The 14,434-nt window shown below is 35.1% G+C and overlaps 3 protein-coding genes across 7 annotated transcripts in view; all 3 read right to left on the bottom strand.

Moving 5' to 3' along the window:
* Nucleotides 1-14,434, bottom strand: part of LOC132738133 (ESF1 homolog) — a 47,643-nt gene that overhangs the window by 14,967 nt on the left and 18,242 nt on the right. Inside the window, exons 9-10 of one of the 5 annotated variants that reach the window (XM_060725617.1) lie at nt 1,038-1,202; nt 194-354 (exon numbers count right to left, since the gene is read on the bottom strand). The exons of the other annotated variants lie outside the window; for them this stretch is intronic. Coding sequence (XP_060581600.1) covers nt 194-354; nt 1,038-1,202 — 326 coding nt within the window. The remainder of the gene's footprint in view (nt 1-193; nt 355-1,037; nt 1,203-14,434) is intronic. 5 annotated transcript variants of the gene reach the window in all.
* On the bottom strand, nt 1,220-3,192 carry LOC132738207 (uncharacterized). The gene is made up of 2 exons (XM_060725676.1): nt 2,918-3,192; nt 1,220-1,805 (listed from the first exon to the last, which is right to left on the bottom strand). The coding sequence occupies exons 1-2, from the start codon at nt 3,062-3,064 to the stop codon at nt 1,656-1,658; spliced, it is 297 nt and encodes a 98-aa protein (XP_060581659.1). The 5' UTR covers nt 3,065-3,192; the 3' UTR covers nt 1,220-1,655.
* LOC132738186 (ESF1 homolog) lies at nt 6,403-8,991 on the bottom strand. Its single transcript, XM_060725655.1, has 2 exons — nt 8,827-8,991; nt 6,403-6,902 (listed from the first exon to the last, which is right to left on the bottom strand). The coding sequence occupies exons 1-2, from the start codon at nt 8,947-8,949 to the stop codon at nt 6,606-6,608; spliced, it is 420 nt and encodes a 139-aa protein (XP_060581638.1). The 5' UTR covers nt 8,950-8,991; the 3' UTR covers nt 6,403-6,605.

Below are 14,434 nucleotides of genomic sequence, written 5' to 3'. Positions count from 1 at the left end.
TAGGTCTTGACCTCGAGATTATCAAAAAAAAAATTCTGAGATTTACCTCAGATCTCAGGACTTTCATTGTTCTGTGTATATTCTTAGAGAAAAATCATAATTAAATATTAATGAGAACATGATTAACTATTTGAATAAAATGATTTAAAACATTAAAGATTATATAAGGTCCCAATATATATTTCTTATCTACCTGCTTCTCTGATATGATCTCTATATTTCTATTTTTCTTTTGCCTTTCTTCAATTTTACTTTTCTTTTTCTCTTTTTTCTTTTGTAGATAATCTTCCCAAACTGTGCTGTTCTTTGACTGCTTCTTTTTCTTAACAATCTTTTCAGTGGCTTCTTTTAAACCTTTAAATAAATATTATAAATATATCAGTTGTGCAACAATAATGGAGAAACATAAAGATGGACATTTCCACTTGTGTACAAAAAATGTCAAGTTCTATCCCTTGAAATTTATTCTTATATCTGAGAAAATAAATTTCAAAGCAATTAATTCCCCCGATTTTTTGCTTGTCATAAGAAAGCCTTTAGCATTTCAATAAAACACATTTCTCTTTAAAATATAGCATAATTATTAAGAATTTACTGTTTTAAAAGTAGAACAAAAATATATTTATAAATTTCAATCCAGGCATGAGGACAAGGTAAACAGAAACCTCTTGTGCCAGTTTGGGTCGTATGTCACACTCACACTAAACAGGTCATATGGAGACTATCTGTTGCCTCTCTCAGTTATAAATCAGACACTACTAGGATTTAACTAGCTTGATAACTTCAAGAATTAAAAGTCCTTGTTGGGACTTAGAACCAACAATGTTGAGGGGCAAGTAAATCAAAGTTGGCCATGGTGGCCCCCAATACAACTAAAACATAATAAATGAAAGTAGTTTAAGGATATCCGATCAACTAAATTGAATGCAATGCCTTTACAAATGGCTGTAAAGTTAAGAATTGCCTTGCCAAAATATGCTATAAGCTGGCAAAATAAAAAGGCTTTACTAAAAGGTATAAGTATAAAAATATTTTACCTGGTTCCCAGCTTATTTCCATTTCAACATCATGTTTCTTCTTGTTTTCCTGAGAATTAAGGTCAGTAAGAAGCTTCTTGTATTTATCCAAGTTTTTATTATCAGAGTCATCACCACTGTCTCCATCATCCTCATTGTTTCCAATTATTGCACCATAATCAGCACCTTTAATAAAACAAAGATATCAAAGAAAATCAATTATCTCTGACAACCATATTTAGACTTTTATCTTTAATACTATCTGAATCATTTAAGGCTTGTTTTACATATACTCATAAAGTTTTGTTTCTAGTGTCTTTAAAGTGACATGCCTCTGGTAAAAAAATAAAACTTTATAAAAAATATGTGAGGGATGGCCAATTGTTTTAACATTCATAATTTTGAACAATTCCTTTTCATAGCAATTAAGTGTAAAATAAAGGCTGCTGTATTTACAATGGTTCATTTCAGTGATAAAATTGTTTGAAATTTTTTATTACAATTATGATTCAAACATGACATCAACTTTATTCACACCCTACAAAATATAACCAATGCACTTAAAGCATTTGCAACATGTGATGTTCCAATAGTGTACACATCCACATTTCAGTATTGTACTCAACAATGTATAATAACCTAATACTCTCCATCAAGAATGGATCCATCTGAGCTTGAAGCCAAATAAGCCTTGAGATCTTCTTCCTCAACCTCTTTAGCATTATTGGTAAACTGCTGAGATGTTAATTGCACACGTTCACGATCTGTCTTGTCCCATGTTAAATCTACCTATTACAAAACAGTTAATAGAAATCAAACGGTTCTTTTTCTGTCCAATTTATAACATTAATGTTTGTTCAAATTGGATAAGATATAAATTTAAAGGAGCTCCACTGAGGTCAAAAAGCAAAACAAAATCTAACATAGATCAGCTGTGGGACTTGAAAGAATTGTTAAAGATAGTTCAGGAAAAAAGACATTCAAAATCGTATTTTCTTGCTCTTCTCAGTCAGATTTGAGTGAAACGCATTGCAACACTTTTCAATTTTGGGCCATTTTTCACAATTAACGAAAATTATTCTGGAAAAAACGGAGTGAGCGGATGATCTGTAATTTTGCACAAAAGTTGATGGTCTAGACCTAAACTAAATGAAACATCACCTCAAAAAAAATATTTCCTGTGTCCTATTCATGTCAAAAAAACCTCGGTGGAGTTCTTTTAACTTTCTGACTGCAACAAATACAGTCTATTCATAATGCAAGGTAAAGTTTATCTAGTCTATAACTAGTATATCATCCAATTTCCATTATGACCATGTTTTGTGTTTGTCTGTTTTTTTATGCCAATGTTAACAACATTTTTTGGTCATTCACAGTGGTCGGTCTAATCAGTAATACCAATTTCCCCACAAGTGACCAACTACCATTCTAACATAATTTTTAAATTAGCAGTGAAAGACAAATACACATTAGTCTGAGATGAATTGTCAAAGAGAATTTTTACCTTGCCCGAGGATCAATCTAGCAAAACCCTGGATTACAAATCAGATGCTCTCCTTGTTGAGCTAAGCAGGGAGACTATTGTCATGGAACATAAAGTAAACATGCTTTATTTTGCGGTTCTATTGTCCATTAAAACCATGAGAACCATGCATCTGGAGGATTGTACCAGACAGAAATACTTTATTACAAAGTTTAAAACAACAAGAACCATCACAAGCCCTCTGTTTAAATGCAAATGTCAAATTTCCTATTTTTCTGTCAAAGTCACAAATGTTAATCAAAAGTGTAACCACTGTTCCAGATAACTGCTCGGATTGCCTTATTTAACCTTTACCAAGACATCTATTATCAAAACATAGGACATTATCCTGACACAGTACACTGACAGAGATATATACCTTAGACTGTGAAAGTGCTGCATTGAAGAAGAACTGGGGTTTATAATTGGATGGAATCTCCATACAAGCACTGCTCACATCATTCTCTTCAAATGTTTCTTCATCTGGTATAAATCTATACGCATAAAATATATAAGAAAATCTCATTTTTATTTCAGACACTTTCAATTGAACAGTTGAATGCACTTTCCATGTCTAACAGATCTGTAATTGGGTTGCAGATATATATAATCAAAACAACAAAATGAAGAATACAGTCCCTGGACAATTTCTGAGAACAGCATTATCATTAAAAAGATTTTCATCGCATTCTAACAACAAATAACATTAAAGACTTACATGACCATAGAAAAATACCAGGTAAACCTCAATTTTAAAAGTCATGGCATAGCTGTATTATGTCATCTTTCAAGTATTTTCATTGAAGCTCAGGTGTGTTAATAACTGATAAATGTTATATGGATATGTAAACACTTACCTGAGGTGATGTTTAGTAGCACTTGATTCTTACACCGCCACATTCCTTAAGTGTATGATCAGCATTTTCTATAGAATCATACTCTATGACAGCGTAATAATACTTTAATCTATTAAGCTGGTACTAGCGTAACTTCTCCTCACGGTATATTGTAAAATTGTGACAATAAATTATTATGCAAAAGACATTTCAGAACTTGTTTTAAGTTTAACACTACCAAAGCTGGGTTTGTGGAAAGGACTAGTCATGCTTGTTTTGCCTTGTATTTTATTTATCCTGCTGTACATTATTACTGTCTCATGTCTTGTAGTTAACTTGTAATATCTTGCTTTGAGCTTTACTTATCCTTTCAGGTTATTAAGGCTAAAATGGTACCTCTAAGAATAAACAAGTCGTCTTTTTCCATATTTGGGCTGTCTGACCTAGTTTGTGAGTGCAAGTAACGCAACCCATCTTCGAGCAAGACCTAGAAAATATCGAGACAAACTTCAGACTATTTTTTCCAGGAAGAGTCTGGAAGAGTAACCTCTATGGTGTTAACAATGTTTTGTCAGTACTTGGGATGTGTAACCTTGTTTTTGACCCCATGTGACGTTTATTTTAAATCACCTTAGAAGTCATCCAAACAACCTTTCTGATGGTATATTATCATGTAAAAGATATGCTTTTTAGTGCTTTTAAGTTGAATTTAAATTAATCTAGCCATCTATTTCATCGTCTTATAAAGGTTTGACAGCTTTGTACTCCGAATTCAGTATTATATTCAACAATGTGTAATATAAACTTCGTACTACAAAACGATAGTTAACGGTGTGTGCTGAGACAGGTTATCAATATCTATTATCAATATCTTATCAATATACTACCGATGAAATGACATGTTTATGAATCCTTAAGCTGTACCTCTTTATCTACACTTTTTTGTACATGAACAGTTATGTGCGTGTGTAATATTGTTGATCATTCTTCTGTATCATACAATGGGCAATTTATGTAAACTATTTAAAGGTTAAGCATGATATCAATTCTTATAGGCAGTGGTTAAAGAGGTTTCTTAACAGTCCAATTTTTTTATTTATACACATGAAAATATGATATAGTTCGTTGTTCGTTGACTTATATACCCGATCAAGTTATAATAAAAATGATCACAAGCGTGTATCAAATTAAAATGGCTAAGATTCGTTTTTGTGTTCGATTTTAGATATATTTTAATCTTATCAATTATTTAAAAAACTTGCCACAATCTAATATAGTACATAAAAAGTGCAATTTTCAATCAGATAGATATTTCGAAAGGCCACCTATCTCAATGTCTATGTTACATGAATAAAGTATTTTCAAGGTATTAGTAAGTTTACTCAATTAAGTGGGACAGTGAGACTCAATATTATAATAGGTTTCAAATTTTCGACACGAGAAAGGAGGGGAGGTGGGGGCAATTTTGACATTTATTTCTTAATCAAATTAACAGTTACCCGTTTCAATATTTTCTGTCATTTGTTTATAACCAAGTTTGAGTAAGATTACATCATTGATATGATCCACTTTCAAACATGTTACAACTCAATGCAATATCATTAAGATGATGTATATAGTTTTGAAAATGCCTTTATAACCAAAAGAAAAGAAGTTAAACAACAAGAGGGCCATGATGGCCCTAAGGTCGCTCACCTGTATATAGGCCCCCGGAGCGGGGCCAGTTTAAACCCCAGGGCTTTTATTTGAGCAAACTTGGAAGACACCCATTAGAAGATGTTTCATGATGTTAAGTTTTTACTACACACATATAATGAAAAACAATTACCTCCCCCCCCCCCCCTTTGCAGGGCCCAATTTAAACCCAAGGGCTTTTATTTGGACAAACTTGGTAAGACACCAACAAAAAAGATTTTTCCTGCTTAAAATCTAACCTCTAGCTCATTGGGTTTTTTAAAAGAAGATTTTTTAAGTTTTTTTACTATACACATATAGTTAAAAACAATGACACCTCTGGGGCAGGGCCAGTTTTAACCCCAGGGCTTTTATTTGAACAAACTTTGGAGACACTTACTAGAAGATGTTTCATTCTGAATATCTAAACTCTAGCTATTTGAGTTTTTTCAAAGAAGATTTTTAAGTTTTTGCCATACACATATAAGGAAAATCAATGACCCCCAGGGCGGGCCAATTTTGACTCTAGCTCTTTGGGTTCTTTAAAAGAAGATTTTTTAAGTTTTTACTATATGCATATAGGGAAAATCAATGACCCCCTTTGGCGGGGCCAATTTTGACCCCAGGGCTTTTATTTGAACAAACTTGGTAGACACTCACTAGAAGATGTTTCATGCTTAATATCTAAACTCTGGCTATTTGGGTTTTTTCAAAGAAGATTTTTTAAGTTTTTGTTATACACATATAAGGAAAATCAATGACCCCCGGGACGGGGCCAATTTTGACCCCAGAGCTTTTATTTGAACAAACTTTGTAGACACCCATTAGAACATGTTTCATGCTAAATATCTTAGCTCTAGCTCTTTTTTTTCTTTTAAAGAAGATTTTTTAGGTTTTTACTATATGCATATAGGGAAAATCAATGACCCCCTGGGGCGGGGCCAATTTTGACCCCAGGGCTTTTTTTTTAACAAACTTTGTAGACACTCACTAGAAGATGTTTCATGCCAAATATTTAAGCTCTAGCTCTTTGGGTTTTTTAAAAGAAGATATTTAAAGTTTTTTCTTTTGGTTGCCATGGCAACCAGAGTTCTGCATGGAATTAAATTCTTTGAACAATTTTTAAAGGTGACCACCAAAGGAACATTCCTGTGAAGTTTGGATGAAATTGGCTTAGTGGTTTATGAGGAGATGTCATTTAAAGTAAAAGTTTACACACGGACGATGGACGGATGACGGCCGGACGCCGGACGAAAAGCGATCACAAAAGCTCACCCTGTCACTTTGTGACAGGTGAGCTAAAAAGAAACAGCCGTATGAGCCTTTTATCTTCATCTCTATAACAACAAAAATGTTCAGTTATTATCATTTATTATAGCCTATAATAAAAGGTTATATGATGTCAGTTCCATAACATTCTAGTATCACACCTATTGTTTAAGATAAAAGGATGAGCCTATGTTCCCTGCAATTTAAATTTTATTCCAAAATAACAACACCAGTTAAGTAGGTTATACATTTAGTCCTTTATGTACAATATAACCAAACTTGTATCTACTATCTCTTTGACTTGTTGCTATGGAAATGTTTTGTTTTACTTTTCACCGATTTTATCAAAGAGGCTAAATTATCCTCATTTGTAGTTTGTTTATTTATTAATTTTGGTTTTTTCACTTGTTCCTCCTCCCTGTCAGACACTGTCATTTTGTGTTTATCTCTTTTCCCACTTCTTTTAATTTTCTCTGTAACGAGTGCCTCTGTCCCTTGGGTTTTGCGATATTCTGGTGCAGAAGGGTCTATGTTGAAATAATGGGAATCATACATGGCAGAAAATCGTGGATCAGCTACATTTACCTGAAAAGATATATCAATAAAGATTTTAGATTGTTAAATTCTTAAGAAGAACTAATATAAATTTGCTTCAATTACAGTAACAAAAAAGTTTCTGAATTTCAAACAAGAGGGCCATGATGGCCCTAGATCGCTCATCTGACTCATCAAACTCATCCAAACAATTACCTAGACAAGCATTCTGACCAAGTCTCATGACAGGTGAGTCAAAAATGTGACCACTACAGTGTTAACAAGGATTATCCATATTTGAGCAGTGCATCCTAGTTTTTTACCCAGGTGACACATATTCAAACTTGACCTAGAAATCATCAAAACAAACTTTCAGACCAATTTCCAGGATACTTGGATCAAAACAGTAGCAACTAGAGTGTTAACAAGATTTTTCTATTTTTAGCTCCGGTGACCTAGTTTCACATGCGATTTCGAACTCATCCAAGCAATTACCTAGACAAGCATCCTGACCAAGTCTGATGATAATTGAGTCGAAAATGTGACCACTAGAATGTTAACAAGGTTTTTCCATATTAGGGCGGTGTGACCTAATTTTTCATCCACGATGACCCATGTTCAATCTTGACTTAGAAATCATCAAAACAAACTTTCAGACCAATTAACAGAATATTTGGATCACAACAGTAGCCACTAGAGTGTTAACAAGATTTTTCTATTTTAGCTCCTGTGACCTAGTTTTTCATCCGAGATGTCCCATGTTCGTTTATTCCCAGCAATGACCTAGACAAGTTTCCTGACCAAGTTTGATGACAATTGAGTCAAAATTGTGACCACTAGAGTGTTAACAAGGTTTTTCTATTTTTAGCTCCGGTGACCTACTTTTTCATCAGAGATAACCCATGTTCGAACTCATCCGAGCTATCACCTAGACAAGCATCTTGACCAAGTTTGATGATGATTGATGCAAAAATGTGACCGCTAGAGTGTTAACAAGGTTTTTCTATTTTTAGCTCCGGTGACCTACTTTTTCATCCGAGATGACCAATGTTCGAACTCATCTAAGCTATCAACTAGATAAGCATCCTGACCAAGTTTGATGATGATTGATGCAAAAATGTGACCGCTAGAGTGTTAACAAGGTTTTTCTATTTATAGCTCCGGTGACCTAGTTTTTCATCTGAGATGACCTATGTTCGAACTCATCCAAGCAATTGACTAGACAAGCAATCTGACCAAGTTTGATGAAGATTGGTTCAAAAATGTGACCACTAGAGTGTTCACAAGGTTTTTCTATTTTTAGCTCCTGTGACCTACTTTTTCATCCGAGATGACCCATGTTCGAACTCATCCGAGGTATCACCTACACAAACATCCTGACCAAGTTTGATGATGATTGGGTCAAAAATGTGACCTCTAGAGTGTTCACAAGGTTTTTCTATTTTTAGCTCTTGTGACCTAGTTTTTCATCCGAGATGAGCCATGTTCGAACACATCCGAGCTTTCAACTAGATAAGCATCCTGACCAAGTTTGATGATGATTGAGGCAAAAATGCGACCGCTAGAGTGTTCACAAGCAATTGTGGACGTACGACGGACGACGGACATTCAACGATCCTAAAAGCTCACCCTGAGCAAGCTCAGGTGAGCTAAAAAGACAATTGAGGTGCCTATACTTCTTCGTTATGTATAATCTTTAATGTCTGTTTTCTATTTAACAACAAAAACTGTTGCCTCATTCAGTACAATTTAATAATACCTAAGTACATTTCTACCAATTTTGGTCAGAATTTGTTTAGTATCAGGGGGAGAAATTTTTTAAATAAATAAATACCATAAGTCAGCTTTAATTTGGCAAGATTTTGGGGGCATTAATTACAACAAATTCTTGCCAAAGTGTCAATAAATTAGTTAAACCATGTCTGTTTATAATGAAAACTGATAAAATAATTAAGAGAAGTTACATATACTTTACCTGAAAGTCATCCTCTTCTGGCTTGGATTTTTTAGCCTTCAATTTCTTCTTTTTCTTTTTACCATCTTCTTGCATGAGATCTTGTAGATTAAAATGCTTCTTGTTATCTCCTTCATCCATCATCAATAATGATAACTCTGCCTGTTAAACATAGAGTTATCATAGAATAAGATTTTGATCAATAAAATTACCATTAACCCTTTCCCTCATGAGCATATTGTGAAAAATGGCCGTTTTCATTGAAAAACGTTACTTTATGATCGACCTAGGGTCATTTTTAGCCTCTCACAAGTCCAAAAATTTTTTTTTGCGATGAATGGGGGACTACCGCCCCCTTCAAACCCCCCAAACAGAAGGGGGCACATCCCCCTTCTGGCAACCCCCTGATGTATCTTTTGGATGGGGAGCGGCGCCAAAAAAGTGCTCACTTTTTTTAGCATTATTTCTTAAACGAAAACATGTCTTTGGGGCCCAAATAGGACATTTTTTCACTATTTGAGGCCTAAAAGAGGGGGGTCGAAAGTGCGTTGTTTCGCGTTTATATGAGGTAAAGGGTTAATTTATTAATTAGAATTGTGTAAGGTGTTGAATATTTCTGTAACAAAGGGACATCCTAATCTAAATTATTACTTCAATTTCTTTCACGTCTGACATTATTATCAAATGTTTGACTAACTTTACTAGAAAGGGACTCTTTCCTAACAAAGGACTACCAACATAAAAAATATACGTGTACTCAATTAAATTTTCACATCTGACAAAGTTATTCTACTTTCTAGTTCAAAACCCAACATAAAATATCTTAAGCAGTTTACTCCTCTGATTCAATGCAAGTAGGGTTGCATTGTGATTCTTTTATAAATAATGTGATAAACCAATGATATGGCCACTGTTATATAGTAGATCTGTTTATCTGTGTATCAAGCTTATTGCAAAATTTTATTAATCTCATTGATAGATAGAAACTTTTCAATATATTGCAACTAACATTTCAATATTTATCTCATTTTAATGTATCATATACTGTTAATTGTAAACCTGCCTTACAAATAAGTATCTTTATGTTAAATATTGGTGTGACATCATTTTAATGCACTTGACTTATAAACAAAACCTTTTCTTGACAGTCTCTGAAATCTTCCTCTTATTGTCTTCATTTTTATTTTTCTTCTTCTCTGAATACAAAAATTTGTAACAAGAGTTCCAATGTTCCCCGCCACAGGGAATTTTTACATGAAACACAAAGTTGTGCTATCTCAAAAGATTGAGGTAATGCGATCTGGATTGTCAGTGCAAAATTTTGATCAATGCTATTTCTGCACATGCCAGTAACAACAAGCAAATTGGTTGAATTTATATCCCCGCCGAGTACTCTAATGTTTATTAACATAACACAACAACTGAAGACATAAGGCTTTATTTATATATTAATCATGGCATAAACAGTAATATTCTTTGAACTTGATAAATATTCAGGGCAATAACAGAGCCCATAACTTTGTGTTAACCCTTTCCCCCATGAGCATATTGTGAAAAATGGTTGTTTCACTGAAAAGCCTCCTGTTACAAGTTCAAACTGCTATGAAACTATGAAAAATGCTTCAGTACTAATCAAACTTGGCACAAATGTTGACTGGACCATTGCCTTTGTAACGACATGCTCAGTCTTAAATTTCCTGTTACCATGGCAACGAGGGGACATCTCAAAATTGCCCAAAAATCACTATTTTGCCTCGATTTTTTCCATCAAAATTTTATTTCAAAGTGCTGCAACTGCTCAAGGGATTGAGATAGAGTCAAAGGGCTTTTCAGCGTTGGTTAAACGTTACATTATGATGACCTGGGGTCATTTTTAGCCTCTCACAAGTCCAAAAAATTTTCTTGGCGATGAGGGGACTCCCCCCCTTCAAACCCCCTAACAGAAGGGGGCACATCCCCCTTCTGCCAACCCCGCTGATGTATCTTTTGGATGGGGGGCGGCGCCGAAAAAGTGCTCAATTTTTTACGCGGACATTTCTCAAAACGAAAACTTTATGTTTGGGGCCCAAATAGGACATTTTTCACCATTTGAGGCCTAAAAAGGGGGGGGGTCGAAAGTGCGTTGTTTCGCGTATATATGTGGTAAAGGGTTAAATAGTAATATCTGGAAATGCCAATGAGATGTATGCATACTACATAACTAATAAAGGGCCATAAATCTGAATTATAAGTATCTGACCAGAACAAGGCGACTATATGCACATCTCCTCTTAGTATCCCATAGGGTTTCATTGAAATTCCAGCCAGTAGTTACAGAGAAGTACACAGAAACGATTATTGCTCTGGTTGTATACTGCCTAAGTTATCAAGGGTCATAACTCTAAGTTAAAATGTCTGACCCGAACAAGGCGACAATATGCGCATTCCTCTTGGTACTGAAGGTTCCAATAAAGTTTCATTGAATTCCAGCCAGTAGTTGCAGAGAAGAAGTGAGGAAACAAATATTTTTCTATATGGATACTGCATAACTAATCAAGGGCCATAACTCTGTGTTAAAGTGTCTGACCTCAACAAGGCAATGATATGCGCATCTTCTGTTGGTATTGAAGGTTCTAATAAAGTTTCATTGAATTCCAGCCAGTAGTTGCAGAGAAGTAGCGCGGTAACGATATTTGCTCTATATGCATACTGCATAACTAATCAAGGGCCATAACTCTGAGTTTAAGTGTCTGACCTGAACAAGGCAACGATATGCGCATCTCCTCTTGATATTGAAGGTTCCCATAAAGTTTCATTAAATTCCGGCCATGAGTTGCAGAGAAGTAGCGCAGAAACAATTTTTTCTCTATATGCATACTGCATAACTAATCAAGGGCCATAACTCTGAGTTAAAATGTCTGACCGGAACAAGGCTACGATATGCACATCTCCTCTTGGAATTGAAGATTCCCATAAATGTTTCGTTGAATTCCAGCCAGTAGTTGCAGAGAAGTAGCTCGGAAACGATTTTTACTTTATATGCATACTGCATAAGTAATCAAGGGCCATAACTCTGAGTTAAAGTGTCTGACCGGAACAAGCCGACGATATGCGCATCTCCTCTTGGTATTGAAGGTTCCCATAAAGTTTCATTGAATTCCAGCCTGTAGTTGCAGAGAAGTAGAGCGGAAACGATTTTTACTCCATATGCATACTGCATAACTAATCAAGGGCCATAACTCTGAGTTTCAGTGTCTGACCGGAACAAGCCGACGATATGGGCATCTCCTCTTGGTATTGAAGGTTCCCATAAAGTTTCGTTGAATTCTAGGCAGTAGTTGCAGAGAAGTAGTGCGGAAACGATTTTTACTCTATATGCATACTACATAGTTAATCAAGGGCCATAACTCTGAGTTAAAGGGTCTGACCGGAACAAGCTGACGATATGCGCATCTCCTCTTGATATTGATGATTCCCATAAAGTTTTGTTGAATTCCAGCCAGTAGTTGCAGAGAACTACTCTGGAAACGAAATTCGGATGGACGGATGGACGAGCTGAAGGACGGAAGTTCTAACAGGAGAGTAATTATGTGGCTACTCTATTGTTCTCTCTATTGTTCTTTTTAGCCACACAAAAGAAAATAGCCACATAAAAGCATTACGGAATGAATGACATCAAAGAGAAAGGACAGTTACCTATTGTCCCTCTAGCCACATAATTACTCTCCTGTGAGTGCGGACGGACAGAAGGACGGATGGACAACGCCAAAACTATATCCCCCTCCCGATTCCATCGGCGGGGGATAATAAATTCATTAAAGAAATATAATGAAATAACTCCTGTCACTGTGTGTGTCAACAGAAATACATTTGCATATTTGTTATCATTATTTCAAAGCCACAAAATGTGACAAATACAAAAATCAATACAGGATATGGTCTGTTACAGCATATATTTCGTGCCCAGTCATCAATCAAGGTATGTGGGCAATTCACCAATGACCATCAATTTTATTTGCATGGGCTTGGCATCATACCCTGTAACAGCCTATTTTAGGCTTTGACCTCCATGTATGACCTTGACCTTTGAGATAGGGGACCCGGTGTTGCGCATGACATGTCATCTTAATATTGTTTACATGTATGATAAGTTATTTTAAAATCCCTTGATTGATGAAAAAGTTATATACCGCACACAAAATATACACTAGAACAGACCATGTTAAGCTTTGGCACTCAAGTATGACCATGACATTTAAAGTAGGAGTCTGGCTGTTGCAAATAACACATGGTCCCATATTTTTGCCAAGTAATTTCAAAATCCCTTCAAAAATAAAAAAGTTATGGACTGCAAACTAAAAACACCATATAAAAGATCATATAAATCTTTGACCTCTAAGTGTGACCTTGACCTTGGAGAAAAGGGTCGGGGTGTTGTGCTTGACACATCCTCTTATTATTGCCAACATTTATGCCAAGTATTTTTAAAATCCCTTGATGTATGAGAAAGTTGTGCACTGGAAACAAAATATACCCTATAAAAGACTGTGTTAATCTTTGACCTCCAACGGTGACATTGACCTTACATGTAAGCAACTAGTTTTAGCCTAGACACATCATCTTATTATTGTGAACATTTGTACCAAATAATTTCGACATCTCTTAATCTATAAAGAAGTTATAGACCGGACACAAAATAATCCCTTTAACAGAATAGTTAATCTTTGACCTCCAACTGTGGTCTTGACCTTGGTGGACTAGGTAATTGTTTTGGCGCATGACACATTGTCTCATTATTGTAAACATTTGTGCTAAGTACTTTCAAAATCCCTTCATGGATAAGAAAGTTATTGACTGGACACGATATACACCCTCAATAGACAATGTTGACCTTTAATCACCAAGAGTGACCTTGACATTGGAGGTATTACAAACATTTGTGCCAAGTTATTTCAAATTCCTTTGTTAAATGACATAGAAATGGACCTGACACAAAAAATGTGACGGACAGACAGACGGATGTTCTTTCTGAGTTGACATAATGGGTTTTTTTCTTCTTGATCTCTAAAACCCCATAAGCAATGAATTTATACCAAATAAGCAACCTTCTTCCCCACAAGTACAAGTCTGTACGGATTGAACATTGATATTCACTCCATTCTGTCACTTGAGTTTCTATGGACGGACAGATGTGCACCGAACTGAGATAAAGGGCCATTTCTATTGTTATTTTCCATTGCTTAATAGAGAGCCATTGGCCCCTTCCTCTTTTGTGTCGGAATAACTCTATTTGTTCTCTTTTGTTCTGTTTACAGTTAGATAGCCCCTATCCCTATCAGTAGTGCGGGCAGACAGACAAAGCCTATTTCTTTATCCCCCTTTTCTCATCGAAAAGACAGGGGATAAAAATATACAAAGGATAAGTATTACAGACTTGGTTGTATATTAGGTAATATAGGAACTCTAACATTACAATGCAATAATAATACTTGAAGCAAGGAGTATCAATTTGTTCATCATTTAAGACATTTTAATTCTTGATTTGGAAACGAAATATATAATTTCGTCTTTTTTAATTTTCTAAAAACTAAAACTTTCTTCAAAACTAAAATATACATATGGTAGTACCTAGTCACAAGGTTATTCATAC

This window comes from Ruditapes philippinarum, unplaced genomic scaffold (genome assembly GCF_026571515.1).
Source record: "Ruditapes philippinarum isolate M1 unplaced genomic scaffold, ASM2657151v2 ctg327_1_1_1_1, whole genome shotgun sequence".
Taxonomy (NCBI): domain Eukaryota; kingdom Metazoa; phylum Mollusca; class Bivalvia; order Venerida; family Veneridae; genus Ruditapes; species Ruditapes philippinarum.
The sequence above is the reverse complement of the archived record's forward strand: the minus strand, read 5'-3'. Positions and strand labels throughout refer to the sequence as shown.

Excerpts from the sequence above, each read along its gene's own strand:
- LOC132738186 (XM_060725655.1), bottom strand. The coding sequence starts at position 8,949 with ATGATGGATGAAGGAGATAACAAGAAGCATTTTAATCTACAAGATCTC. Across the intron at positions 6,903-8,826 it reads CAGAAGAGGATGACTTTCAG|GTAAATGTAGCTGATCCACG; the intron begins GTAAAGTATATG and ends ATATCTTTTCAG.
- LOC132738207 (XM_060725676.1), bottom strand. The coding sequence starts at position 3,064 with ATGAGATTTTCTTATATATTTTATGCGTATAGATTTATACCAGATGAA. Across the intron at positions 1,806-2,917 it reads CAGCACTTTCACAGTCTAAG|GTAGATTTAACATGGGACAA; the intron begins GTATATATCTCT and ends GTTTTGTAATAG.